At 49.1% G+C, this 27,334-nt stretch overlaps 1 protein-coding gene across 2 annotated transcripts; it reads left to right on the top strand.

Moving 5' to 3' along the window:
* On the top strand, positions 1-27,334 carry LOC149364997 (monocarboxylate transporter 12-B-like). Of its 2 annotated transcripts, none has more exons than XM_089575019.1 (5): positions 1-463; positions 18,321-18,678; positions 21,602-21,745; positions 24,471-25,310; positions 27,051-27,334. In XM_089575019.1, the coding sequence occupies exons 2-5, from the start codon at positions 18,393-18,395 to the stop codon at positions 27,188-27,190; spliced, it is 1,410 nt and encodes a 469-aa protein (XP_089431145.1). In that variant the 5' UTR covers positions 1-463; positions 18,321-18,392; the 3' UTR covers positions 27,191-27,334. The 2 variants fall into 2 exon arrangements, with proteins under 2 accessions (XP_089431145.1, XP_089431144.1); XM_089575018.1 differs by having other exon boundaries at positions 2-463; positions 18,388-18,678.

Below are 27,334 nucleotides of genomic sequence, written 5' to 3'. Positions count from 1 at the left end.
TCCGGTTCGGCCGGCGAGAGGAAGAAGAGAAAAAACGGGCTTCTCTGGATCCGCCACCGTCGCTGCCGCTCGTCGGTGTTTCAAAGCCGCACTGCCGTGTCACCTGCCCGTGCGTGGTCTCTCGCCTTGCGAGAAGCTCGGATAGGCTACGAGGCCACAGAGCAGCACAGCAGTCGCCAAAAGTCTGGCGAGAAAGGAGTGGGCAGGTGACCGTCGTTGACGTAAGCGGGCCTCGCTGGCCGTTCCGACTAGACGGCGACTGCAGCGGGGACGGCAGAAGAGCAACGGCACGGCGACCGGAGGAGAAGTGTCTCCGGGGGGGCTTCTCTTCTTACGCAGCGGCGCGACACCTCTGGGACTCCATCGGCTTGGCCATAAGCTCGGCTTCCTGTGCTGTTTGTGTGTTAGAAGGGTCGGTCGCAACCGGAGGCAAGGAGGAGCAGCGCGCCTTCCGAACACCCAGGTCAGTCCGACGACGGCGTGCTTTTTTCCTTTCGTGCCAACTTCGTGACGCCTCTTTCAATACTCGAATTTCACGCGGCGGCGTGTTGAGCGCAATCTCTCGGGTGTCCGTTTCAGAGAGGAGGGACCGTTAATTTCGTATACTCTTTGAGCATCTGCACACTGTGTGCGCAGAATATTCGCGTGTTTCTCCGAGATGTTTTCCATCTCTTTGCTTTCTTTGCATTGAATGCATCCCTGCGTATGTAACTGCGGCGCTGTTTTTGCTTGTTTGGTTGTTGTAGTTTTACCTGACGCTAGAACAGGCAGAAATGCTATTCGCCCTGCTTTTAACTGTTGATTGTGGCTAGAAGGCGCGTGCACAGGCCAAGGCAGGGTTGCGGTGGAGGGAACACGGAGAGCGCGCGAGAACGCCACGGTTCGCTTTTGACTACTGCAGGGAAGCTAGCGCTCGCAGGGTGTAGGCAAGCTTCAGGTTATCATTTGTAGGCGAAGAAGAAAGTGGAAGGTCAGGACGAATACACCGCAAGTTCTACGTAAGAGCACACTCCCCTGAGAATGCCATTTGAAAGCGCAGTTGTGCTCGTCCTTTCGTTGAGAGCTTGTGGTAAACTGTGAGACATTTTAACGCGATAGCTGTAAGGAGCCCGTGTCGCATAAATGCCACCGTCCTCGTCGGCGTCGTTGACCAACTGAAAAATCCACGAAAACTCCTTACGAAGACCACTCGGCTCCTTCTTCACGGATGACGGGGGCAGTTTGGTTTGCAGCTTTCCTCCGTGTACTTAAAAGCCAGGAAAGTGCGACTCAAACATGACCAATCGCGGGAGCGTAAAAATGTTCTGGAACAGCAAGTCCCCGTTACACGTACATTGTGCATTGCCGAGGCTGGAGCTTTGAGCCGCTGTGTTGAGACAGCATGATTTGTTTCGCGAATTTTTATCATTCATAAATACGCGACAGGAAACAATGACACGCAAAGAGGCGCCGCATAGACCTCATCAGTTACAGTGTATTGAAAGTAACAATAATACTTATTTGGACGCGACATTCGTTTGAATAAAAAAAAAAACTAATCCTGCTGCCAGTTCACTGAAGTTCGCTTTTCACAAATCCTATACCAAAGCTCGCTGAATGAGTCTCTGCGCGCGTCTCCCGCCAACAAAGAAGACGCTGAAAACAGCAGCGCGCTACGAACGCAAAACCCATTATTATATAACTTGGTTACTGCAACAGTGAGGCATGTGTTGCAAGGTTGTGAAGAAACAGGAATTCAGAGTAGCTTCCCATACTGCCACTCTCATTTCCACACCAAACGAGCGTCTTTCTAAGCGCCACAGTGACGACTGAACACTCGGCCCTTTGCGTATCGCAAAAACCGGCCAGTGTGACTTTGCCTCTCATCAACCGTGATAGGCGTCAGAGCGCTTCTCGAATATTTGAAAACTACGTGCTTGAATGGTCAGCAGCACATGCACAAGGTTTTCGTATCTTTATTTCAATTGGTTCCTATGGCATGACTTTTGTGCTCTTTCCTCTCTTTTGCCAACGTTTCTAACGTCTTGTCATGGGTAGAACAGCGAAACAGAAAATACTTCTAATTCTCCTCCTGTCTCTTGTTTCACCATCTGTTGTTTCGTATTCTCTCGTTATATCTTTTCGGACACGAGGAGCAACGTAACATCCCGATGTATATTCTCATACATGTAAGTTTATTTGAGTCACCATGCGTGAAAGGTTCATCATTCGTTGAGGAGTGGAGAATATCGATCTTCTCTGCACTATTATTTTTTTTTTCGACGGTCACTGAAAGGTGCTGTCACAGACGAAGAAGCCGATTTAGCGTCTTACAATACCGCCTTCTTGATGATTATGTTGCGATGCGATTCTCATTAGCAGTTTCGTGTATCTGCCCCCCCCCCCCCCCCCCCCCCAGCTAATACGGTAAATAATATATGCAATTAAACGGCTGCTGTTTCGAAACTTCTTCGTGGACAAAAGCTAGAGTCGAGAAATTGCGTGCATTGAGTTCCCACCCGTCGGTAATTCACGAACGCGTTACGGCAAGCGGACGGTAGACCTTCACTTTCCAACCCACGCGCGCAATGCCTTATCGCGCTGCATATCATTATTACAAGACACGTTCGAACGCGTGCAGCCGCCCTTTCCTCGTCTCTTATTTTTTTTCTATCCGGCTGCGCTGCATACTACGTCACGCCTCTCTGGTTCCCGTTTCTGCTGATTTTCTTGCACATTGCGAGCTCCGCCGCCAAATAGAACATGAATGCGTGCCGGCGTCCAATAGTCCCGGTCTGTTCATATTCGCCATGGTGTATAACGGACAGTGCATAATGAGCAGTGCAGTAAAGGAAACAGTTCTCAGTTCTTTTCTGTGACTAATATCCTCAGGGCGCTATGCACATAACCCAATACCTAACGAAACTTACAACGATCAAACACTGTAAAAGTCGCAATAAATTTACCCAATGGGTTGAATGAGCAGAAAAAAGTTGAAGCATCATCACAGCAGTCTATTTCACCACACTGAGCGTTCAGTTGCGGCTGTGTATGTCGCGGCATGTGTGTCAGGCAGTAAAGAGGATGAAGAAGAGACATTACCTTCGAAAGTCGGTGTGTACGCTAAGAAAAAGGCTTCTCTTAGTCGTTAGCGAGTTGGCTGGAGTTTTCAATCTCGGCCTTGAACGTTCGCTAGGCATCGAGTTCGGACGCGACGTCTCCGTTGTTATATGTGGCATTCGCAGTGATGGATGGCAATGTAGTGAAAATTCTCCCAGGTTCAGGCGTCACTCGGTCTTTTCACCTCCATGCATATCAGCTGCAGAGTAGCCTGCCGGGCGTGAATGACGGTGTCTCGCGCGGGGCCGTTTCCTGGCGATTATCAGCGATAATGAGGTGTGTGCCTGTCCTCCGGTCGTCTTTTCCCCGAACAGCACTTTTGCACGCGCGCCTCTTCGTTAGGCTGAGGTGAAGAGAAACAAGAACCGGAAGCGTCGCCCGTAACCCCCATGAGGCCCGTCCCGCTTTCGTGAGCCATGGAACGCGTTTTACTTCCGCCGGTAGCGGCCGCTCCGCCCGTGTGTCTCGTACTCGCAGACTTAACGCCGGCCGTTCCAGTCGCTAGTTTGCCCTGTTCTGCGGGACCAGAGAGCACGCAGGTATGCATGTGACCCAGAAGGCAATAAATATCCAGGTCATTTGAGTTCGTTTACTCAACATCGAGATGTTAGTGCTTGGTCATGCTTGCATATCTGCCTGTATGCTCTGTCTCGTATTAATTAGCCAGGGCAATATTAAAGCTGGCATACTTAACCAGATAAGGGGACCTAGCAAACGAAGATCATTATTGGAAAGAAAGTTTTCGCCAAGTGCCACACACAAGGGCAAACACAGAGGCACAGGTTAACTCTGAGCAAGCACTGAAAATAAAAAGTCGGCCGCAGAAGTTTACGCGATGTGTGTGCTCGGAAACGAAGTGTTGCAGCGCTGCTCCGCAATCCAGTCGCGTGACACTGATACATGCAGATGGAGCATACAAGTCTCCTATGCTTGCTCAGATTTTAAGCAATTGGCTTGCTTGACGGCGCCGAAACAGGCGCGGATCAGGATGGGGGAAAGGGGGGGGGGGGGGGGGGGGGGGGGGGGGGGAGTGATGTTACACAGGAAAAACCATGCTAAGATAACCGATGGTAATTAAGGGTAACGGGCTGGATTTCAAGAGAAGACAAGCGTGCAGAGGGCGACAGAAAGTTAGTTGGGTGATGAGATTGAGAAGTCTGCGGCGACAAGCTGGCCGCCGCTGGCACAGGACAGGCTTAGCTAGACAGATATGCGGGAGTCCTTTGTCCTGCTGTGGGCGCAGTCAGGCTGAGGATGAGAACCAAGTGATGGGTGGTGTGGACCAAAATGCTGAATACTCTGAAAACGAAAACGTAGCAGAAAAAGCCACTTCCCAGCTTGTCCATCAGGTTCACTGAGCTTCGCGGTGTTCCGCTATTGGGCTTCAATATAAGCCCGACTGATATCTATGCAAGTATACACGATACTCGACGGCAGTATGGGTGGGGGTCTTTTAAATATTTGACCAACACTGTTCCCACTTCGAGTTATTGATCAATTCACTCTCATCCTACCATAAGCTTGCCGTCCCGGTTAGCTCAATTGGTAGAGTGACTGCTCCGGTGAAGCGGTGGTCTCGGGTTCGAACCCCGGACCAGGACGAATTTTTCTTTAACTGCGAAGTTTATCAGAAATATGTATAGCTTTCCTTTGTAGCCGTATGGCTGCGCTCGGGTGGATGCCAATGAGTAATTACTCCCTTATTATAAGAGATACATATCTCTTCGCTCACGAGTTATTGTAAGGCCGAAAGTACCGTGCTGTCCTCCTGTGCGTCGGCGGGCGGAAACGCGGATATGGAATGGAGCTGCTTTTCTCGCATCGTGCTGCAAGCCGTACAGCTGGGTTTCAGTATCACTATCACTGCCATTTCTCTTAATCGAGCCACGCGTATAATTGAACCAGGCAAGCAAGCGTTGACCGCCGCAGTCGTTACTCCACGTCCGTAAACATTGCCCGTGCAGTGCTGCAGGTCTCAGCGGGTGATGCCATTTATTATACAGACTCGACCTAGGGAGAGAACGACGCGCGTACACATACCGGTGGCCCGCTCGCTGTTATAAAACGCTGCCGCTCTGGTCTTGGAGGTCGCTATGTGGTTCGGCCTTCACCGCGCGCCGCCCGGCTATGCGGTGCTCCGACATTGTTGTCGGGGCAGCTAGGTTGCGTGACGGCTGCATTAGGCGGACATGGCTTTCGCAATCTCTGCCGGGATTATCACATCTCCCCTACACGACGCTATCTGGAGTGCTTCTTTTTCTTCGTGGTCAACTTATGCGGGCTCGCTGCTGACGCCAAGAGAGACTGCGGCCGGTCCGATCTGTCGCTCGTGGCAGTTGTGGCTGCGCCCAAGTGGCGCAAGATTCTTGGCGGGGCGCACCTTTGCTGTGCCAAGACATTTCTAGCTTAAAAGGCCGTTCAGAGCCACTGCGTTCGTTCTGCGCACTATACGAAGCGTTTGCGTGCGTGTGCGAAAAGCGGAAGCTGCCCTGTGCATGGCTGCATGGCTTGTGGGATACCTCCATGATGGCGGCGTCTGCCATTCGCATTTAGGCGAGGAGAGGAAGTGGATGTTAGATATACGAGGGTGGTGCATGACATTGGCGATTGGCCTATTATATAGAAGCACCTGCAGCGCGCCATTCGTGGCCGTCCATTACTCCAGCCAAGTATTGGGCACAATATAAGCGTTGTAGGCAATCTCGTCCTTAGGCGCACCCTTAGTAGAACATCTTTAATGGCGACGAGGAAAGCACGTATTTAGTTAATCCGGTGATAAGGGACCACAATTGAAAGCGAAGGCTTTGATGCAATGGAAGGCACTCAATACCAAGACAGTTTAAGAAGACAAAGAAGCCACAGGCCTATCGGCAGCCCCTTAGAAGTTCACCAGATCCCTCTGGTGATGGTCAGACAGGTCCCCAGCCTGTCCTGTGTGACATGGTCTGCCGAGATGCATATGCGCTGTGCGTGTCATCGTAGTATTTGTATCGAAGAGGTACATGCACTATGATGACAGGTACTGATTAGTGTACAAGTAAAAGTATTGTACCTGTCGCTTGCCGCGATATTCAGTTGGGTCGCGCTTCGGCACTGCCGTTTCACGACTGTGGTGGCACACACGTCAAGGCACACGTCGCCTCCGCAGTGCGACCTCTGGTCGCGAGCGGGACAGTGCAGTGACATCGCAGAGTGCGCGTTGAAGAGCGCCGGGTGATCGAAATTAATTTGCAGCCCTTCACTACGACATATCTCGTATCCCAGTTTCGCAAGGTTCAACCCACAATCGAACCCTCTAACCTTTACCAGCGCTCAAAGCAGTGTAGTTCTTCGTTTACGCTTCCTAACGCCTACCAAAACAGTAGTGCGCGGGTGCGTTTGCGTATCACCCCAATCGCGATTCGCATCTATTAGTAGAACGCAATAGCTTTATCGAGTCCCATTCGCATCGCCTGTTAAATTACGTAATACCTAATAAGCATACGCATAACAAAGCATTTCAACATCAGTATACACCTCAAAGACAGTTGGCTAAGTCAAAGACCATAACGTATTCAGTGGGTCCACCTTCGTAGAGCTTGAACCGACGAGCTTATGTAATAAATAAAAAAAAGCCTTCATAGCCTGGGCAGCGTGCCCGACTCATAGTTCGAAGGTCCTAAGTTCGGTTCTCACACAAACCCAAATTAGCCCAATTTCCTTCTCAGCTCAAGACAGAGAGAGAAAGTAGTTTAATCAAAGGAAAGGTGGAGATGTCGACCGGCGGTAAGGTGACCCTGGCCTGCTTTTTCAGCTCGATTTTATTAATTAGCAGCCGCGATGGCGGAGTGGTTATGGTGCTCGGCTGCTGACTCGAAATACGCGGGTTCGATCCTGTCTGCGGTGGTCGAATTTCGATGGAGGCGAAATGCTAGAGGCCCGTGTACCATGCGACTTCAGCGCATGCTAAAGAACCCCAGGTGGTCGAAATTAACCGGAGCCCTGCACTATGGCGTCTCTCATAGCCTGAGCTGCTCTGGGACGCAACTCTCTCTCTCTCTCTCCCCCCCCCCCCCCCCCCCAAAAAAAAAAAATTAATTCTTTGCTTCCGTCGGGATTTTTCGCACACTGCCACCGACGCAGACGACGACGACACAGGCTTTCCTGTGACACGAAGCCCTTAAAGTTATCGCTTTAATATAACTGGGGTGGTCTGCGCGCGCGTTTTTGCGCGGATGCGCTTCGACGCTTCGCTGCAGAAGAGTAGGCCGCCCTCACAGGAAGAAGTCACGCGTCAGGGGCCAGAAACGGATCGCCGCACAGGGAAGCTGCACCTGCTCGGGGAAACCGAAGATTCCTGCCTTCTGAGAATGATGCCGTCACCACCTTTCTTTTTTCTTTTTGTTCGTTCGCTATGGTGCAACATTTTCCCTTTACTTTGCATCCATTTAATGAAACAGGCATGCTGAATTGCGACAGAACCTCCAACACGTACCCGTATAGCGCCCTCCCTGACGCTCGCAGTTTCGATCTGCGAGCGACCCGTGTGGTACGCGATCTTCAGTTTGCAAACTAGTGTTACTCTTCTTTGAGTAATACCAGTTACTGCTCATCGGCGCGCAATGCCGTCAAATACGCGGAAGTCTTTCGAGGAGTCAGGACCCGTTCTTATCGCATTTTGCGCAGAGAGAAATGCGGCTATTCGCTGTAAACCATATTCCAAGAAAGACAACGTCGATGCCAAGAAAAGACGGAAAGAGAGGGCATTTTTATGTTTTATCTTTTTCGGAAAGGAGAGAGGATGAGGCTCTCTTTATATATAGAAAGGCGCTTCTATCGCACAGCGTACGCGGAAGTGCACTGATTAGCTGTAGAGTGCGCGATAAGACCGATAAAACTTATCGACACGGAACAAGTAAGGTTCGGATATATCTTTTCTTTTTTATGCAAAATGCAAGTTGAGTCAAAGAATTCAACAGTCAATGAAACTAGAGAAAACACAGCCAAACTGCCATATCAAATCTCCAGGTGGAGATTTGATTATTGTAAATATTTTCAAAGCGCAAAGGAAATGACGCGAATTACAAAAAAAAAAGAAAATAAAAGAGAACGCGCCACTGGTGTGGGACTTCGCAAGCTGACGTTACCAAATGAACGACGTCCATCTTGGCTGCCCTTCTTTCCATTATCGATTTATGCACACGGAGATATAGGTTACATTCCATTGCGTCAGCCATAGCCACACCTGATTAGGTGGAGCAGGTGAACTGTTGATTTGTTGCCCCATCGGCGGTGAGCCATCTTTTATTCTAGTTACTTCAATTAAATTATGAACAATCTGGGAGGAAAAAAAAGAAACAAAGAACGAAGACAACGCTGTTAAGGCACTGCAAACGACCTTTGCTTCCCTTGATCTCATTGGCTGTTGGCCTCACTGGTTTATATGCCTAACGAGCCCTTAATTTCCCTCATTAGCACCCGTCCCATCTTTAAGTGCTTCTTCTTTGTTTCCCCATCTTTTTCGTACTGTCGTTAGAATACCTTGTCCCCGAAGCGCATTGCATCCCCCGATATAGCTCCGGCATTGCAGTCTTGAGAGAGAGAGAGAGAGATTACACTTAATCGGCAAGTCTGGGTTAGTCGACGAGGATGGACCGCACTAGTTCCACTAGGGCTAGTCGTTCCTTACTCTGATCCATGGTCACCCATAAACTCCATGAGGAAGGGGGGGGGGGGGGGGGGGGGGGGGGGGGGTAGGAGGAGTGCGTAATTCGTATGTAGGCCACGCACGAGTATGAGATCGCACAGTCGGAACTGCGTCGACACCGGATTTTCTGTAGAACGGGACCTTTAACGCGATCGCGTTAACAGAGCGCGTTTAACTTCGTCATATCTTCGCCAAAGATGTGCGCGCACTTTATCAAACGGTCCCGCTATAAGACATGCATCCACGCTGAGACTCCAAACTAAAAAGAAAAAAAAACTTGCATCTGCACCGCCTGTCTGGCAAGACGTAGTACCCGCTTTTCATGCCTTGCCTATATTTCCAAGGCAAGGGCATGGAAAGAGGTGCTCGTTATGACATAAACGACGGAAGCCAACAGTCAACGAAACCAAGGAGCATAGGGGGGTGGTTTTTTTTTATTTTGTAGGTTTTATTAATGGCCGATTAATAAAAGTAGAAGAGAAAATAACCAAGTGCCGCCGATGGGATCTGAGCCCGCCTCGGAGGTCGTAGGTTTGGATCCCACCGGCGGCATGTGGTTATTTTTTCTTCTGCTTTTATTAATCTCCCACTGATGAAAACGACAAAATTTTAGAGAATACATCCCTATGCTCCTTGATTTCGGCGACTGTTGGCTTCCATATGTTCCCTACATTTCGGCATATTGAATGCTGTATCTATACAACGTTTATAAAGACGAATAGAGCCCTTCCTCTGGGTTAAACTACGTCAGCGCACCAGTGAAAGTATTATCTATAGGTTGGTCCAGACCCATCCTCCGGATAACCTGCGTAACATCAGGGCCATACGTAGGCCCGGGAGTGGGCGCTCTAGAGAAAGCACCATCTGTGCACGAGCGAGGGAGCCCTCTTCTTTGGTTGAGGCGCTGCTGTCGTTGTCTGCTCTGCGCTCCATAAGGATGGCGTAAAATCTACTTTGTTATAGATGTGCTTGGTGTTGCAGAACATCTCGCTAATTCCTATCATCCTTCTTTCTTTCTTTGCTTTCATTTATACATTTCCTCCCTTCTATTTTTCCCTCTGCCTTTTTTGTTTTTTACAGCGCTGGCTGTTAACGCGAAGCGTGTCTGTCGTCGTAGGCGCCAAAAAACGTTCGCGCAGACGAGCGCGACCGGAGCGAAGTGTATAAGGGCCCCGGCAGGCGGGGAGCAGAGAGTCACTTCGTTCGGACACCCCGCGCTGGGTGCCACTCAGCGGGATCACGATGACATGACCATCCCGTGCACATAGCCCGTGCGTTGGGGCTCACACTAACCCTCCCAAAACACAAACGTAATCACCACACACTCGTGCGTGACAAATGCAACAACTGCGAAAAGCACACGAATTACAGCTAATAGCGCTCATCACCCGCATACGACGGATGTCATCGCAATGTATATTTTTAAATCCTTGCTGTTTTACTTCCTTTCTTTCCTGTCTTTTCCTTTTAGTCCCTTTTTGTTTTCAAATTTAGAACACTATTATCGTATTCATCATCCATTATTTCTTTATTTTCCTCAGTTATCTGTACACGCCAACGACCTTATGCAGTCCTTGCAGCTGTTGTCCGACATAGAACTCTTCGAGAAGAGCGACAGCGAATCTGTCGCCGTCTGGCATATCCGTGCATTCCGTTGTACCTGTGAGCACGACGAAACGTCTGGCTCATGAGACGACACCATACAGTGGCCCGAATATCGGAAGCGGCAGGCGTCAGTGCGCCGACACTGCACTCTCCCGTGCGTCCTATCTTTATGTGAAGTACACTCAAGGCGGCATTACTGAGGGGAGTTATACATAATAGAGAAGAACAGTCCATTGAACTTCAGCACAGCGTGTTGCTGGGCGAGTTGTTTCTTCACACTAAAAAAATTCCATCGCAGCGGGGACAGGAGAAAGAGACAAGAACCGAAGTTAGGTAATGTCCAATGAATAAAAAAAAAAAGATGTCAACATGACGGCAAAGAGGAACGCATTTCTTCAAAATGCAGCGAAATCAATGATACAGTCGCAACGATTCTTTCAAATGAAATCATGAACATGACAGAAAAAGAGATAAGGATGAATAGCATCGAATAATGCCTCCTGCTACTAAATGCTACTGCTGCATACGCGTTGGACATGCGAGCCGACGATATGTCGCATATCGTCGCTTCTCCGTGGCTTCTCCGCCAGAGTTCGCCGACCCGACCAGCGCCGCACGCGGTATGTGCCGAGCGCGGCGGCGATATCGCCGAGCGGATACTCACTCGCGCTCTCTATAGCGCATATGGGGAACGTCTAAGTATAAGAAGACAAACAAATGGGCCGAGATAGTTTATTCGAGCGAAATGATGCTGCTCAGCGGGCGATGGTAATCGGCCGCCACTTTCACTGGCGTTGTCGTTCGCGGATACATCTCGTCTCGAATGCTTACGACCTTGAGGAACGGTGTTTCCTTATCTTTGCAGCTATTATTTACTCCGGCGAGAGTAGGAGGCCTAAGTGCCGTTCAAGGCTCATTGTCCCTGCGAGCGAGGCTCTAATCCGAGGACACTTTCCACTGTTGGCCTGTTACGCGTGGCGTACAAACTACGCTGTCGCCTAAACGAGCGTCGCGTGCGTAGAAATAGCGCATCTCGGCTCGACTGCTGCGGTTAGCAGTAATGAGACCGGTGAGAAGCAACCCGGTGTCAGGAGCCGCTTGCGTCCTCATTTGATAGCCAGCTCCCAGTAAGGTCGCGTTTTTCGCTGCTGACTCGACGACGTGAGAGGACCGCCGACTGAGGTGTTTATAGCAGGCGTCACTGGGAAGATGCGTGGAAGCTGTGCGCTGTAAAACAAAGTAAGACAAGGTCGAAGTCTTACTTTTACTCGACCCCTTCGAGGACGACTTGCTCGAATAGGGCGGATCTCTACGCAAGTACGCAAGCGATAGGAGTCCTCAGTTTTTTCTTAATAAAGTTTTTCTCTCTCTCAGTTCACGAGCTCAGGCCTTGTCGACGCCTTCAAGGGTGTCACTGCGCCATCACCCCTGATGGCGATGGTGGGTTTTATATCAGCACTCGTCTGTCCCAGTTCCTCCCTGCAAGGCGGTTCTGATCATATCGCAAAGGTAGGGAGAACTAGGAGTTAAGAGCATGTTGCGGTTTGAACGAAAGTCTTGAAGTAAGCCCAAGCGGCGAAGCCAACTCTGAAATGTATCCGCTTTTGATTTAACAGTGGACAGAAGAAAAAAAAAATAGGCAGGCAGGGGCAAACCAAGAACAGTTTATCCTTCGAATTCGTCCTCTCCCACAATGTTCACCCTCCCTCCCCCTTTTCTTTTTTCAAGTAGCTGCACGGGGTACGTTCAAGTTGTGAGGTCTCCATTACGTTTAAACAAAAAGGTACTTGGCCTAAAAAGCTGTAACTGTCGGCATTAGACCACTCAGTCGCCTAAAGATGCACCTTTCTTTACTCTTTCAGGTTTCATTTATCGTTGAAATTCAAAAGAAATATTTTCCGCATGACTAGCCTATAAGCACCTCAAGAAATCCGATTCATTGGCATTTTAACAAAAAGCACCAATGCTTAATGTTTTATACGCGTATAAATAATTTGTTACAAATTGTCAAAATATTGGAAATTTAAAAAATAAAGCACTAAGATGAATGATATCAACACCATAAGAATCGAAGAATCATTTTGTGTTTCGGAAATGCACATAACATAAGAAGTTCAGGAAAAAAAAATATACATTAGTACTGGTGCCAAAATCTGTCAACACGAAAATGGCTAAAGACGTGCTAACAATCTCGTTGTTTTGGGAAGTATTTTTTTGCTGCGTCAGCTAGCTGGTATAAGAAGCACCTGTTTGCAAGGTGAGGGCGGGTAAATAATTCACCTGAAACACTGAAATCCGTGCTCGAGAACACACCCTGAGACAAACCTCGAGTTCTCAGTGTACACAGGTGTGTACAAAGCGCCTTAAAAGGCTAACGATGACGCCAAGAGCAGAGCCACCGCTGACTATAGTCAGCGGTGGCTCCCGACTTTTTATTTCTCCCGCCTATAGTCGGGAGAAATAGTTCAAGAAATAAAGGAGCGCCTTGAGAATTCGGGAGAGCGGAGGGCGTTTCACGGCGTTGCAAAGAGACAAAAGCTGCTATAGGCGCGAGGTCAGATGAGATAGAGATAAAGGAGCCTCTTCAAAAATTGTTGTCCCTATAAGAAACTAACAAACACAAACACTGCATCATCAGACTCTTCTGAATTCAGTTCTGCAAACCCTAAGCCTAAGATAAGCCTAACTGCAGTGCAGTCTAAGCATGCAGCCACGAACTGAAGGGCGTGCTTTGCGCTTCCCCGCGTGGCCTGCACAGTGCACCCCTCTGTGACAGGCTGCACCTCTGGGCAGCGAACAAATTAGGGTTTTTTGTGATTTCACTGTTCCGGAAACTTTTCTGGGCACCTGTACATAGAATTATTTTCATGTTACGAGACAAGAATAAATGTATCTTTTAAAAAGCTTGTGATGAGCAGAATAATTTTTTTCGCGAAAAAGAGCGGCCGCATGGTATTCCAGTCGTTTCTGTGGAAATGCTCGAAGAATTAAGCTTCAAGGGTATACTGACAGACTGCAGACGTCGCTGTAGTGCCCTCGGTTGTCAATCACTCTGTCCCCCGCAGCCATTCTTACCAAACGCGCAGTCGTGTTGTCCTCTGGTTAGTGCGTTACAGCGTTCATTTTGTTCTCTCGTGCAAAATGTTCGTCCTCCGTTCAATAGGCACATTTGTCCGTGACAATTATTTCTCGGCCTTCAAGCCGTCCCCGCGTGTCTCACTCAACCCTATTGCAGTCATTCAATGCAAGTCGTTCTCTCCCCACGCATCGCGGATGTGCTGAGGTGTTGAATGGAAGAGCGGTCCACTCATTCCAGAAGCGAGATCTAAGGTGAGGTGGACTGGGATATGGGATTTGTGTTATCTTAGAAAGGACGAAAGAGCATTTCTTTTGAGCCAAACCGTCTCATTTCTACCGACTTTCGTTCTTTTGATGAGGCGAGTGTTCGTTGCCGCTAAGGTCACGGCGTTGTAGTGGTTGGACAATCAGGTGGCGCACTTACTTGTTTCCGAGTGACATTGCCTGGCGTCAGTTATATCGCTGTGTATTCGAAGCGAAGCAAGCAACGTCGTGCGGCTTTTTTTCCACACTAGCGGCGCCACCACCATCAATGCAGTGGTTACAAGACTACGCGCGTGCTCAAATGGCGTGTTTGTGGCCGCTTTTCTTTTTCCGGATGCCCCGTCGTTCCTCCTTCAGCAGCTGTTCGCATTCTTCCATCTTCTGTCTCTCCCTCTCTTTACCTCGCGTGCGTTCGTTGGCACGTGTTCTAGAAGAGCATTTTTTTTTTTTTTTTCAGCGGACAGCAGCGAGATTTGCTGTACGTGCACTTCCGCTCCCCGTTACTGGGCTGCACCTGAGAACACTGGTGAACAGGGTGAAGTAGACCCATGACGATCAGTGGAGCTCTTTGCATCGACTATGCCACAGCATTCACTAGCCTCTTTCATATTTAAAGTGACGATTTTAACCCATACCAGAACAAGGAAGAAAACTGGTTTTGAGAAAAGAAAGACGCAGTAAATGCATCACCTTTCGGTGGACAGCTCAATCAAGGCGTGAGGGAAGGGAGGAAGAAGAAAGGGAAAGAAGAAATAGAGAAAAGGGCGCCGTATCGGAAGGCTCCGGACAAATTTCGCACATCACATGGGGCATGCCTTTTGCGCCTCGCCTCCAGCGAAACGCTGCCGCCGAGGTCGGGATTGAACCTGGGTAGTACGGTTCATTAGCCGCATCTTCTCAACGCCAACACGAGGGAAGGGATGAAGGGGCGATAGAAACATAAAAAAAAAGAAGCACAAACGACGTGGGCGGATGAAAACCACTTGTTCGTGTGTTCGTGGCATAGAAACACATTTAATAACGCTGGCACGCAGCAGACGACTCTCGTGCCCAAATTCCAGCAAGCAAGTTAGACCCACCTCTCTTGCTCGTACTATGGCTACAAGAAGTATAGTACCTGACACTACAGTACCAGAGAGACAGGTACGTCTCATTCATTTGTGCTCGTGTTCCCAGCCCCAAAACAAGCTCTACAACTCCAGCAGACTGAAGCCGCCTATTTCTGCCGAACCTATCTCCCCCCCCGGTACCGCGAAGAGAGATGAGTGTCCAACCCACTTGTACTGGGGCTCGGGGCGTTGAAAAACGCCTCCACAGTGGAGACCTCTCTGTGGGTAGTTCCATGAAGAGGGAGACTGAGGCCACAGAGGAAGAAGGCGTCCCGTTTAAGTGCTCTATCTTTGCCGAGGAATATCCGCATCGTGATGTAACGTCCAGCGCCCTTCGGCCGGCGCAAGCCCAGAAGCACGCGACGACGACCGCGTCCCTGAGGCGCTCCTGCACTGCCGCGGCCTCGGCTCTCCCCCTCGACTGGCGCGATTCTTCGCTGAATGAGCGGCTGATAAGCCTGCAGAAAACGTCTCTTTTTTCGGCTTCCGAAACACGCGAAGGACGCCGTCCTTCCTCTCATCCGCCGCCTCGACTCTGCTGCCTTTCTATCGCTCGCAGCAGCCATTAGCTGGGAAAAGGCCAACGGACACGAGAAAGCAACGCCCGAAACTCGGTTTCCTCCGTCGGCTGCACGCATGTTTTACTGCACGTCCTCTTGTTACTTCCAGCGCACTGCGCGGCACCTCGCTCTAGCTTTTATCGCGCGCAATGCGGCGAAACGACAGATAAAGGAAGAAAAAAACACAAAAAGACGGAGCGATGAAGACGGAGATGAGGCGCGGGAAAATTTCCTACCTGCATGGAAGTTTCTGCAGTTGTTACAGTGTCATGCCGCCGCTTTGGTGGTGGTGATAGTGGTGTTCATTTGCAGGCGGAATTAGCGTTACGTTCAGTACAACGGTGGCTGCTAGGCCTGCGCACCGCGATGGAAAAGAAAAATACCTCCTATTACTCTCCTAGAATGCCAGCGTCCCCTAAAAAACTCCAGGAGTACTTTCTCCACCTCCGGGTCGCTTAGTTCGCGAACCTCGGGGAACACAATGCGAATGGCGTTTGCACTGATTTCTCCTTCACAGTGTGCGGTGAAACTCGGCAAAGAACCTGACTGTCTTATAGCCATCACGCCCCTTTGATATCAGAAGGCGATCGAAAACTTGCACAGCTAGGCTCTTAACGGCGTACTCTCTACAGCTACCTTTAGGAGTGAGTAACCTCTACCTTAGTGGTTACACCCTCCCGTATGAGAGTTTCCTTTCTGACGTCGCTATGCAGGTCAACACAGCTCTTTCGCACGCCCAAAATTCATTTCAACGGGTACATTGGCATTTCGACGCTGGAACCTGTAATATGTGATTGCAACAAAAACTAAGTACCCGTGACGCTGAGAGTGGAAAAGAGTCCAAAGAAAGGGGAAGATGGATGAAAGGCGAGAGAAAATTTCGGAGCCATTTGAGTGGAATGTTACGTAACATTGTTATTCACGCAAAACTGCGAATAATTTCCTGCTCCTCGGCAGTGTTCTCGCTCGGCATGTGCACCTGCGACGCGGGGCGCTGTTTCTTTCGAGAGTGCGACAGAAGACTTGCGACGCGGCTTCACTGTCACTGTATTACGCAGCTTTGTGTAATGACTTTTTTTCCTCCAACTAGCGCACGCAAAGTGTTTCGAAGTTACCTGTGCAGTTGTTAGGCTCTGCAGAGTGTGTCTGCAGTCGTTTACAGTTTCATTACAGGACCCCAAGAGAAAATTGTGAATTAGTTCTTATGTTCGTAGCTATGACTTTGTCTTGCTTTCATGTCCCCCCCCCCCCCCCCCCTCTATGTAATACCCTGCTGGGCCTTTAGGATACTTCAATAAATAAATAAATAGACAATAAAGGAGTAAGCATACACCCAAATGTAGCCATATGACTAGAAAGGAAAGCTACACAGCTTTCACAGAAACTTCGTAGTTAAAGAAAAATTCGACGTGGTCCGAGAATCGAACCCGGGACCACCGCCTGCCCGCGGCAGTCGCTGTACCAATTAAACTAACCAGGACGGCTAACCAAGAACGGAAGTTGGGACTGCGGTAGTCCAATGTTTAGGGGAATTCCCCAGGATGGAATAGATTTGTAGTAAGGGAGTAGTTGCTCACTAGCATGCACCCAAACTTAGTTGATGCTGATATAAGTAATTACTGTCGTATTACAAATCTTCTAAGCCTTGGGGGCTTTCTCTAAACATTGGACTTAGAAATATGACATCCTTGGCTAATAAAAGTGCACATTGGAGCGAATATTGGTTGCTCGTAATTTCGTTTGGCTTTAGACAAACTAATCCACAAAATCTAACTTTAGTTAGAAGTTACTGTTGTTAAGAGTGTACAAGCGGCCCTCACGAACTACCAAATCGGTCTCGACTATATCGATTGCCTCTATTGTATTACTTTCGTGGCGACAAGCTTTCTTGGTATGATTGCATGTTGAACTGCTAATTGGGCATGGTTTTCTTCTATTTATAATTTAAGCTGTGCTGCGCTCCAAACAAGTCCAGGATTCTTAAACAAACATACTGACTATTATAATATTGTAAAGTACTTGTGGGGGAAGTTCGCTTAATAAAACACGTTGCGGGGTAAGTTGGTGATGCATTTTCTTTTTCTTGATATTGAAGGTAATGGTCCATTCTTCCGATGCATAGCAAAATTTTTCTTTTAAAGTTTGTCCATCGCTCGCATCGAGTAGTTAGGACTGTTTTGAAGATCGCAAAAACTTTAATAGCAAAAAAAAATGTGAGCCTGCCGACAGGTGATCAGCGGATATTTCCATTGTTATAGCGAAACATTATGATATATGAAAAAATTGCTTTCATAAACTATTTCCCGTTGAAAAATGCATTTGTCCACAATTTCTGAGAATAGGTTGGCAATACAGTTTGAGGTAAACAGTAAAGTAACTCATCTGTGAGTACCTGCACTGCAAAATGGCATGCTTCTGCTTGTTTTTTTTTTCTTGCCATTGGCTTAGGAGTAACTGCGGACAGCCCGCGGTATTTACCGCGTAGCCGCATTGTGTTTTCACCACGGACCCCACATATTCTTTCTGCTAATTCTAGCTGAAAAAGATAAGAACAGTGTTTGCGCCGTTACGTTCACCAACATTGACCTGTGTGGGAGTGCTGTCAGAAAATGGGACAGAAAAAAAGGTTACGTGACTCAATTATTTCCAGAAAGCCGGCTTATAACTTTACAAAGGAAGGGAAACAAACTAAGCCGGCAAATACTTCGTTTTCTTTTTTTGTTTTTGTTGTTTTTCTCTCAGCCCGTGCATTTGCATCCTCCAGGATGCCGCCGCTGGCTCAGCGCGTTTCCTGCCACTCGCATAGCACATGTCCAGTCAAGGCTGGTCAGGCCTTCGTCTTGCCTTTATGTAAATAAGGAGATAGGCAAAAACGAGAAAAGGGAGACATGCCTGAGCATCCTCATCTATATTTTACAGCTTTTCGTGCTGCCGAGAACCGTATTCTCGGAGGTGGCCTCACGTTCCGTCTGCCTCCTCTCTGCAGCGGTCATGACGACCGGGCTCCGGGACAAGAAGGGGCCCGAGGCGGTGCCCTGCCAGCCCCAGAACGGCAAGCCGCAGGCCCGGGCTGCTGCTGCACCGGGAACGAATCCCTACCAGGACACGCACCACAGCTGGGTAGTGGGCGTGGCATGCGCCTGGAACTTCTTCTGGCTCACGCTCGTCAACCGGTCGAGCGGCATCCTGTTCGTCGCCATCTTGGACGTGTTTAGCATCAGCCGCCAGGAGGCCGCCTGGTCGTTCAGCCTAATGGACACGCTGGCCAGCTTCACAAGTGAGAAGGGGACGACGGTTTCGTGCTGTTTTGGATGTCGCTACGCCGATGGAGTGTGCCCCTCCTCTGAACGCAGGCTAAACGACCTGACGAAGCATTGCTTGTTAGCGTCACAAAGCAAGACCTTTGGCTTGAACACACGTTCACCTCGCTGATTAAACTACTCACCACATCTTAGCTTTACGTTTGCTAGGTATTCAGCGATTGACATTTACTAATTTATTGACTTATTGTTCATTTATTTTTTTGTTCTGATAACATCATAAACGTCGGTTGACATACAATTGTTGCTGGCTATTCCACAGATGAAAATAATAATTTTATCGCAAACCTATAGGCAAGCTACTGTTGGCTAATAGAAGAGCAATTACTCATTTGCATCCACCCAAGCGTTGCCGTATGGTTACTGGGTTGTTTGTCTTTGGGACAATGCCAGCAAGGACGGACCGCAACACTCGAACCCGGATTTGTCGAAGTCGAAAGGGATCGCTAAATAGTTCAATGTACGGATAATGAGAGCTACAAAAATCGCAATAGATAAGCATATCTGTAACCTAGACGCGAGAATAGATTGCACACGCGCTTGTAACGCGCTTCTTGCAGCGATATATGCTGCCCTCTGGCGTGCTGGCAACGCACCACTCGCTAGGCGTTGCTAAGCCTAACCTGCTTAGCACCGGAACCGTAGAAAGCGGTGCTTTGGAACTAGCCACTACTTATCATAAGATGTGTGATCGTGCACCATAAACAGTACAGTAGCTCACTGAAATTAAGCCGCAGTTGGTTTTCGTAACGTATTTGACAGCGAAGCGAGGGAAGCACGCCATGCGAAGGCCGCAGCTGGGGTTTAGTTAGGTTGCCTTCATCACATCCCAGCGATGTGCCGTGCAAAATGAGCTCGTGAGACCGAAGGCCACCCTCAGGCACACGCCACGCCTACCTGTTCGCGCGGTTTCAAAGCGCTAGCGCTGCCAGCAGGCGTCCAAGGCCGCGCAGCCGATCCATCAACTCGTGCGAAAAGTGATCGAAGAAAGCCTTTAGGAGAAGCGCCACTAGCAGGGACACGACGCTTCGTTTGATATATCTAACGACCGGGAAAACTCGGATTCGATATATTGCACGACTTTTCCATACTTTTACACATGACTTCCAAGCGGATAATATCTGCGCTGTATGCCAGTTTAAAAATACACGTATTCAGAGTGAAGGCTGTGGACATGCGCACTACGTTTATATACATCATTTTACGAGGGACGGGCAGGAGAGAGAGACCCCACTGTTGCCATCCTCCCCTGGACTGTTCCTCCGGTGCGCAGAGCGACGTCCGGCTGCTTAGCCACCGGTCAAGAGCGTGTTCGCGACTGTATAGCAAAAGCTACGATGTTGTACGGAACACCAATGAGCACTAGACATAAACGTTTTATTGCGGCTGAGCCAATGCAAGTCAACGAAAATAGAAAAAATTCAGGGGGGGGGGGGGGGGGCACTTTGTTGATATTATAAAGTGCGGTGAGGCGGAAGCCTTAAGCGCAGTGTTGCTGCTTGTGTCACTGATGCGTTGTTAAGATGTTAGGCTTCGCCTCTAAGAGTGAAACGCGAAAGCGTCTTGCAACGCTGCCAGGGAGTCCATAGAACGCCATCGCCCGTTCGGTTCTACGCCTTGCTCGTCGGTAAATTGGCTTTTTGCGGAAAAGAAATGTATCTGTCTCGCATACCTCGGTGGACACCTGAACCTCGCCGTAACGGGAAGGGAGGAAGGTGGGAGTGAGCGAAGACACCGTATTCTCTAGACGCGCCTTTGTTCATTCCAAACCATCGAGCTGGCATGGCGGATCAAAACAGGCAATAAAGACAAAAAAAAAAAGAGCTGGCATGGCGGAGTGGTAGCGTGCTCGTCTCGCACTCCAGAGACCGGAGTTCGATTCCCGAACTTGACCAATTTCCTACTCGGTTTATTTATTTATCTGGCCTGACTAGAAGGGTTAATTAGGCTGATTGGGTAATTAAGCAATTAACTAAACTCAGTCCCACTTACTCGGAGCAACACTATACGATCCCTTTAATTGGTTGCATGGTTACAGCGAAAGTACAATTGACCCGTTTGAAAATTACATTGGCAGTTGACGTCGTTGGTGAGCAAAAAAGACGCGCCAACAAGCTAACGTATATGTTAAGTGCACATTGTGAAAAAAAATGCAGACACAAAAAAACCCACAACACCCGGCCTACCGACGATACAAGGTGTTTCACATAAGACTTTTTGCAATTTTTAAAAATAAGCTTTTTGATAGAAGAGCGTTTTTTTTTTTTCGCAGTAGCATTGTCAGCGGTGAAATACATTAGAATATAGCTTAGACGTGCTAACAAGGAGACTGGTTAACTGATATTGAATAGTTAACTTTTCAATTATTAAAGTTAGACACCTTAATTACTGATAGGCGTGTAGCTCACCGCAAGTAATATCCCAAGTTTTAAGTGAAATTCACAGCAGCGGTAAACCTGCCAGTGTTCGTTACTGAAGTCACATCCACTTTCTTAACGAAAAAAAAAAGATTTCGGTGTTTCCTGAGCCCTCACGAAGACGTATTATGCATCAGGGTCATCGCAAAAGTGATAGCAAAGCGGACCTAGCACACGCGCACCTCGTTTAACAAGGTGACACCGTCAAGAGGTTGTCAGGTGCATAATCAAGAGGTTATTACTCGCGCATACTTTATAAACGCCGTAGTTGCAAGTGAACGTACGTGATCTGCATGTTAAGTACAGTCTGCTCCAACTTAAAAAGGAACACCTGGTTGGCTCGTCAAACTTGAATATCCGTGTGCCAGGAGGCGTTGCCGTTTCGAAGCAACGCCGCTTGGCCCCCTGCTGTCCTCCTTGCTCCCTGACCTCATCAGTAAAGCACCCCCTTCTCCCTTCGCAGTCATCGTGTGCAGCGTGGTGTACAAGGTGGTGGACACGCGGGAGCTGTCCATCATCGGCTCGCTCACCGTGTCCGGGGCGTGCATGCTCTGCTTCCTGGTCTTTCGGGTCCAGGTAATTACAGTCGTTCTGGGAACGATCATAGGTTTGTCACACTCTTTTCTTCCTTTCCAAAGCCCGCCTCGCTTCGCTTGCGCCGCTATTTTGTTCCGCTCGCTTCACCCCTCGCTGCGCGTGAACGCGCACAGAGCTTCCAAAGTTTTACTCAAGATAGCAGCAAGTACGATACGAGTCTAGAATCCCTCGTAATTTGTTTCTAGAAGACTAAGACTGAATAGGGTAACATTGTGCGGTCGCAACTCGATAGCTGTCATTCGAAGAGGGACAGAAAACTTCTTCTAATAACTCAGAGTTCGAATCGGGCTCCGCTTAATATGTGTAGTGTTGATGGGACCAAAACACCAGCTCGCGAATAAACCGGAAGTTCGGATTAAGCGAGTTGGACAGTTCCACTCTAATAGCGCGTCTCGCACTAATTTCACGAGAAAGCGAAGCAATGCGCTCAGCTAGTCAAAGCGTGAGGCCTAAGAGAGGCCAGACGGAGTGCAGTGTTTTTCAGTTCGTGAAGGAAGGGGTCAGTGGACTCGTAGCTTCAGTTACCAATCTAAAGTAAATTAACTACCTATGGCTAGTTTAGTAACAAAAGCAAAGAAAGAAAGAAAGAAAGAAAGAAAGAAAGAAAGAAAGAAAGAAAGAAAGAAAGAAAGAAAGAGAGAAAGAAAGAAAGAAAGAAAGAAAGAAAGAAAGAAAGAAAGAAAGAAAGAAAGAAAGAAAGAAAGAAAGAAAGAAAGAAAGGAAGAAAGAAAGCGAGACAACTGCTGTAAAGCTATAGTTACTTTTTCAGTAATAGAAGTGGCACAATTGTTGTTTTTTATTTCTTGAAGGAACAGTCTTTAGAGTACAGAAGGAATCCATTGTTTCGGTATTAATGCATACTTCGGTAAAATAAATAGGTACAGCTATGATCTATTCACCTTTAGGAAAAGATTTTTTTCATGTACTGAAAAAAGGAGCTCGTGCTCGAGTTCGCGTATCAGCCGGTTCGCAAACAGAGACCGAGCTTCAGTGCGCGGTTATCACCGGCTGCTGCTCTCACTGTATGCCGCATAGCCACCGCGGAAGACGGCGGCTTTTAGAACAGTGATACTGAGAAAAGGCTATATTCCAGACCCCCCCTGCACCCTGGCTGCTTGCCTATCTGCTGCTCTGTACACGTATGCTGAGTGTCTAGCCATATACATAGAAAGGTTGCGGAAACGAGGTCGTTCTACAACCGGTGAACCAACTGGGACGGAGAGGAGAGAACCTCCATTTAACTCGGTGTAGAACACTCAACGCGTGTTTTATAGAAGTAAGGGTTACAAAATTGCACTGCAGATTGCTTCATGCTGTACTTATGGATAGGAAAGGAAAACTTTTAATGTCCAACAAAAAAAAAGGGTAGTTAGAGGGCTACCCACCTAGACGACGGCCGAAAGGTCTTGGCTCTCGGCGGAGACTTCGGCCAGTCGGACGAGTTGTAGCTGAGTCTCTGCGTCGGAGCAGAGAGAATTTATTTTGTTGCGGAGCGAGAACCTCAAAGCATTGCCCATTTGCCGCTGAGAATGTTGTTCAATTTACGACAAAGAAAAATCAACCGAGCGTATTAGATTAAACACTGAAGGTCGCCACTGACCGTAACACTGTATTTTTTTATTAAGAAAATTTGATCGTAGTCGCTACGTCGTTTCATAAACGCAGCCGTTTCCAAGTGGTGGAGTACATATTTATGTTTACAGAACGAGAGACAAAGCCCTCTTCCAGGGGATGGTTGTTTCCCACCGTGCTTTGTTAATCGTGCTTGTGGGGAACCACCCTACGCCAAAAGCAGCTTTTATGAAGCGCGTAATCACGCATAACATTTAGAGAATTTAGAGCAAGAACTCTTCGGCACTACAAAGGTGTTTCGCCTTCGTAAACTGGTTTCTTCACGCACCTGACAATAGATGTGCGTATATTTAAACTCGCGGAATGTTTGTGATCTTTGCAACACCGCCTTTGCCCGTAACCTTTCCAGCGAGAATGTGAAAAATTATGCTCACCATAACGTGAACTTTCAACCTCGCATAATTATAGCAATTTCGCTGTCAACGGTTCTTCCATTACCATTCATTAACCGTACGCAGTCTGCAGCTGAGTGCGTATCTGGAGCTGCTTCATAAGCTAGCAGGCAAAAAGAACAGTGATGCGTACTGGGTGTTTCAGCCAAGCCCACCACTATAGTTTTTAAAGATGAAATTTTAGGTATAAAGATGGCTTTTGAGGCACAGTAATACCAGTGCTGGCGAACATCAGGAAACTGAATAATTAGCTCGTAATTTGGCCAACTAATTTCTAACAGTTAATTTTTCACCAACACACTTAGACGCCTAGTACCAATTAAGAGATTTATAGCTGGTCATTAGTAGTAGCATTAGAATGCACCTTGGGACCGCGCAAAAAGACAAGGGACGAGGAAGACTCTGTCTTGTTGGTCTCTTCTTCGTCCTAGCAAAAATTATTTCAAACCTCGTAAAATGAAGCACAGTATTTGTCAAAAGTTGCCTGGCCATTGAGTCTTGCCACGAGCCGAAGTATAGTCTAACTATCGGTGCTAGCTCTCCGAGGCTCCATGTGTGCGTGTGAAGCGCTTGTAATCAAGAGCGAGCAGCACCACGCAACTCAGAAAATAAATAGTAAGAGATACGCAGTGTGCCTAACTGGCGTCTGCCGACTGAGCAGTGGCCGGCGGCAGGGCAGCATGCATGAACAGAGCGCGTCGCACTTCGCAGGCATCGGGCAGGGCATGATGTACTTCTGCAACACCATCGTGATCAACCAGTACTTCAAGCGGCACCGGGCGTCGGGCAACGGCATCTACTTCGCCGGGGGCACGCTCAGCTCCTTCTTCTTCCCACCCATGCTGTTCAGCGTGATCAACACGTACGGGCTGCGCACCACGCTGCTCTTCCTGGGCGCCATCTCGCTCAACGCCATCCCGGCCTCGATGCTGCTCGAGTCGCCCTTCAGCCGCATGCGGCGCCGGCAGCAGAAGCTGCGCCTGGTGGCCGTCGACAACGAGTGCACGCCCGAGAAGATCAAGCTGCCCGTCGAGGGCAACAGCAACGTCGAGGAGAAGCTGGAGCGCTGGTTCCGCAGCCAGCTGGCCGTGTTCGCCTTCCTGCGGCGGCCCATCTTCTACGTGATCGTGCTGACGGGCATCACCTTCTCCTTCTCGTTCGTCGTGTTCCCGGTGACCATCGTGGACTTCGCCATCAGCCGCGGCGTGGCCCGCCACCGGGCCGCGCTGCTGCTCACCAGCTTCTCGACGGGCGACCTGGTGGGCCGCCTCTTCAGCGGCGTGCTCACCGACCGGCGGCTGCTGCGCAAGGACCACATGATGGTGCTCACGTACGCCGTCTGGAGCGCCGCCTTCTTCGCGCTGCCCGTGTGCCGCCTCTACGAGCTCACGTTCGCCGTCACCGTGGCGCTGGGCATGGCCGTGGGCAGCGGCGGCATCTTCAACACGGTCCTGCTGGCCGACTACCTGGGCGTCAGGGACATGCCCACCACGTTCGCCGTGTACCGCATGAGCCTCGGACTGGTCTCCCTCATCCGGCCCTTCTGCATCGGTGGGTATACCCCGCGAGCAAGGCAGCGAACGAGGGGCGCGGAACTATTGACAATAGGCCCCTGCAGCAGGTTTTGTTGCGGCAGTTGGTGCAGTTCCATTGCCGCACACAGGGAAGCGTGCGCGACTGAAGCTCAAAAACGTAACACAAGATGCATTTGCACAGACTGGCTCCAGGGTTCCATCACCCACTCTTTCCTGACTCACATGGTGTAAGGAGACAGCATGTAAGTTTTAAATGACTTGAATTGTGCAGGGTAACAAAGGTAACCACAAAAGCACCACTGGAGCGCATAAAGTGTGAACTTGTAAACACTCATCGCACTTCTGCAAGTATCCAGCCGTATGAAAAGACTACAGTTAAACCAGGGTGTAACGAACCACATAGCGAATTCCTCTATATAACGAAGTTTTTCAATTCCCCAACGCCGCCCCCATTGAAGCGCGTGTATTTGATATCTCCATGTAACGAACGCCTAGCGGAGGTTGACCTTAATGTAACGAACTCGCTAGGCCGACTGTCTGTTAGCTTGTAATCAGTTACGAAATTTGGCTGAAAAGTAAAGCACGAACTGACATGAGAGGAGCGTCAACGATCGCATGCAAAGAGCGACGGCAGTTGAGACAACGCGTCCGTCAGCACATCTTTGTTGCTTTCACTTTCGCCGCACCGCGGTTGCTCGCGTAGTCTGCGACATGCGACGTTTTTTTCGACGGCAGAAAATGTTGTGCCGGCGCGACGCCTGGCTAGAGATACACGGAACGAAGAAGCGGCGGCGCGCCGCCGCGTATCCCTCGACGCCCACCGAGCAATTAGGACTGTGACAGCAGCGACGCTGAGCCTTCTGTTAAAATCGCGAAGGTGTTCACTTCGACATCAATGTACTTGCTTTAGCACGCGTGCATAAGTATCTAAGAATTTGTGTGCTTGAATGCATGGTGTCGCGTACATTTGGGCGCCCGCTCAGCCGCGGACACCTCCGGCTGCAGTTTTCTCCGACACATTCGCTTCAGGAAGGAAATGCAGGCATTCTGATCCAACATTCGGCCGTGTTCTCTAAAAAAAGCAACATTTCATGTCTGATGTAGCGTTTATTTTCACGATAACATTTCCGTGCCAGAATCACTGCGTGGCTCGTCGGCCATGGCGGCCATGCTGGTGACGGCAGGCAGAGGCAGCCAAAGCGGAAGAACGGGCTTTCTGCGCTGCTAATGGCTCGCTTCAGCCGCCGCTTCCGGTCTCACCGGACGCCGCGCGTCAATATCTGGCGGAACCAGCGGCGGGCATTTTTCTCGACGCCGGGCATCGAGGGGGTGCCGTCGGGCGCCCACTCGCCGACCCCCTCGCCGACTTGCAGCCGTACAAAGGCTCCATGTATTCCGGCCTTACGCAAGCCACGGCAGTCGCGCTATCAGACATCCAATAATGGGGTTTCCTGTAAACATTTTCAAGGTGATTTCACCTGCATTCATTTCTTATTTTGGTTTCCATTCTGCATTGGCCTTTCGGGACTTCTCGCGAAAACTGCATGTAACGAAAACCTGGATGTCACGAAAAATACCGATCTTTTTTCAGCTTCGTTATATCCAAGTTTAACTGTACTTTGGTCCTTCAAGCCGCAATAAAAAGGATTGCATATCTTGACTTTGCTGGCAACAGTGTGACACCCTACTAGCAACTGGTGGAAATGTTGTGCACAAGAGGAAGCAGTGAAAGTGCAGTTTGTCCTTCTCTGTGCAGGTTACTTCCGGGATCGGATAGGCACCTACGACGGCCTCTACTTTCTCCTGGGAGCCTACAGTTTTCTCATCTGCCTCATCTGGATTGGCATCTCCATCGCTCAATACAGCAGAAGCACCAAAAAGTACACCCTCAAGTGAAGCCACCCAAACTGCGCACACATCATCCCAAAGTGAACACCATTGTCTGCCATAGTCATCTCCCTGCATTTCTGCCCACCATTCTGTGCATACTGCTCATACATACATAATAATAAGAAGAACAATGTGCTGTGCACAAGAAGA

Source organism: Amblyomma mixtum, chromosome 2, assembly GCF_055824585.1.
Source record: "Amblyomma mixtum isolate Tamu chromosome 2, ASM5582458v1, whole genome shotgun sequence".
Lineage (NCBI taxonomy): Eukaryota > Metazoa > Arthropoda > Arachnida > Ixodida > Ixodidae > Amblyomma > Amblyomma mixtum.
The sequence above is the reverse complement of the archived record's forward strand: the minus strand, read 5'-3'. Positions and strand labels throughout refer to the sequence as shown.

Coding starts and splice junctions, on each gene's coding strand:
- LOC149364997 (XM_089575019.1), top strand. CDS start 18,393: ATGACGACCGGGCTCCGGGACAAGAAGGGGCCCGAGGCGGTGCCCTGC. Junction 21,746..24,470: donor CGTTCTGGGAACGATCATAG/GTTTGTCACACT, acceptor CGCACTTCGCAG/GCATCGGGCAGGGCATGATG. Junction 25,311..27,050: donor CATCCGGCCCTTCTGCATCG/GTGGGTATACCC, acceptor TTCTCTGTGCAG/GTTACTTCCGGGATCGGATA.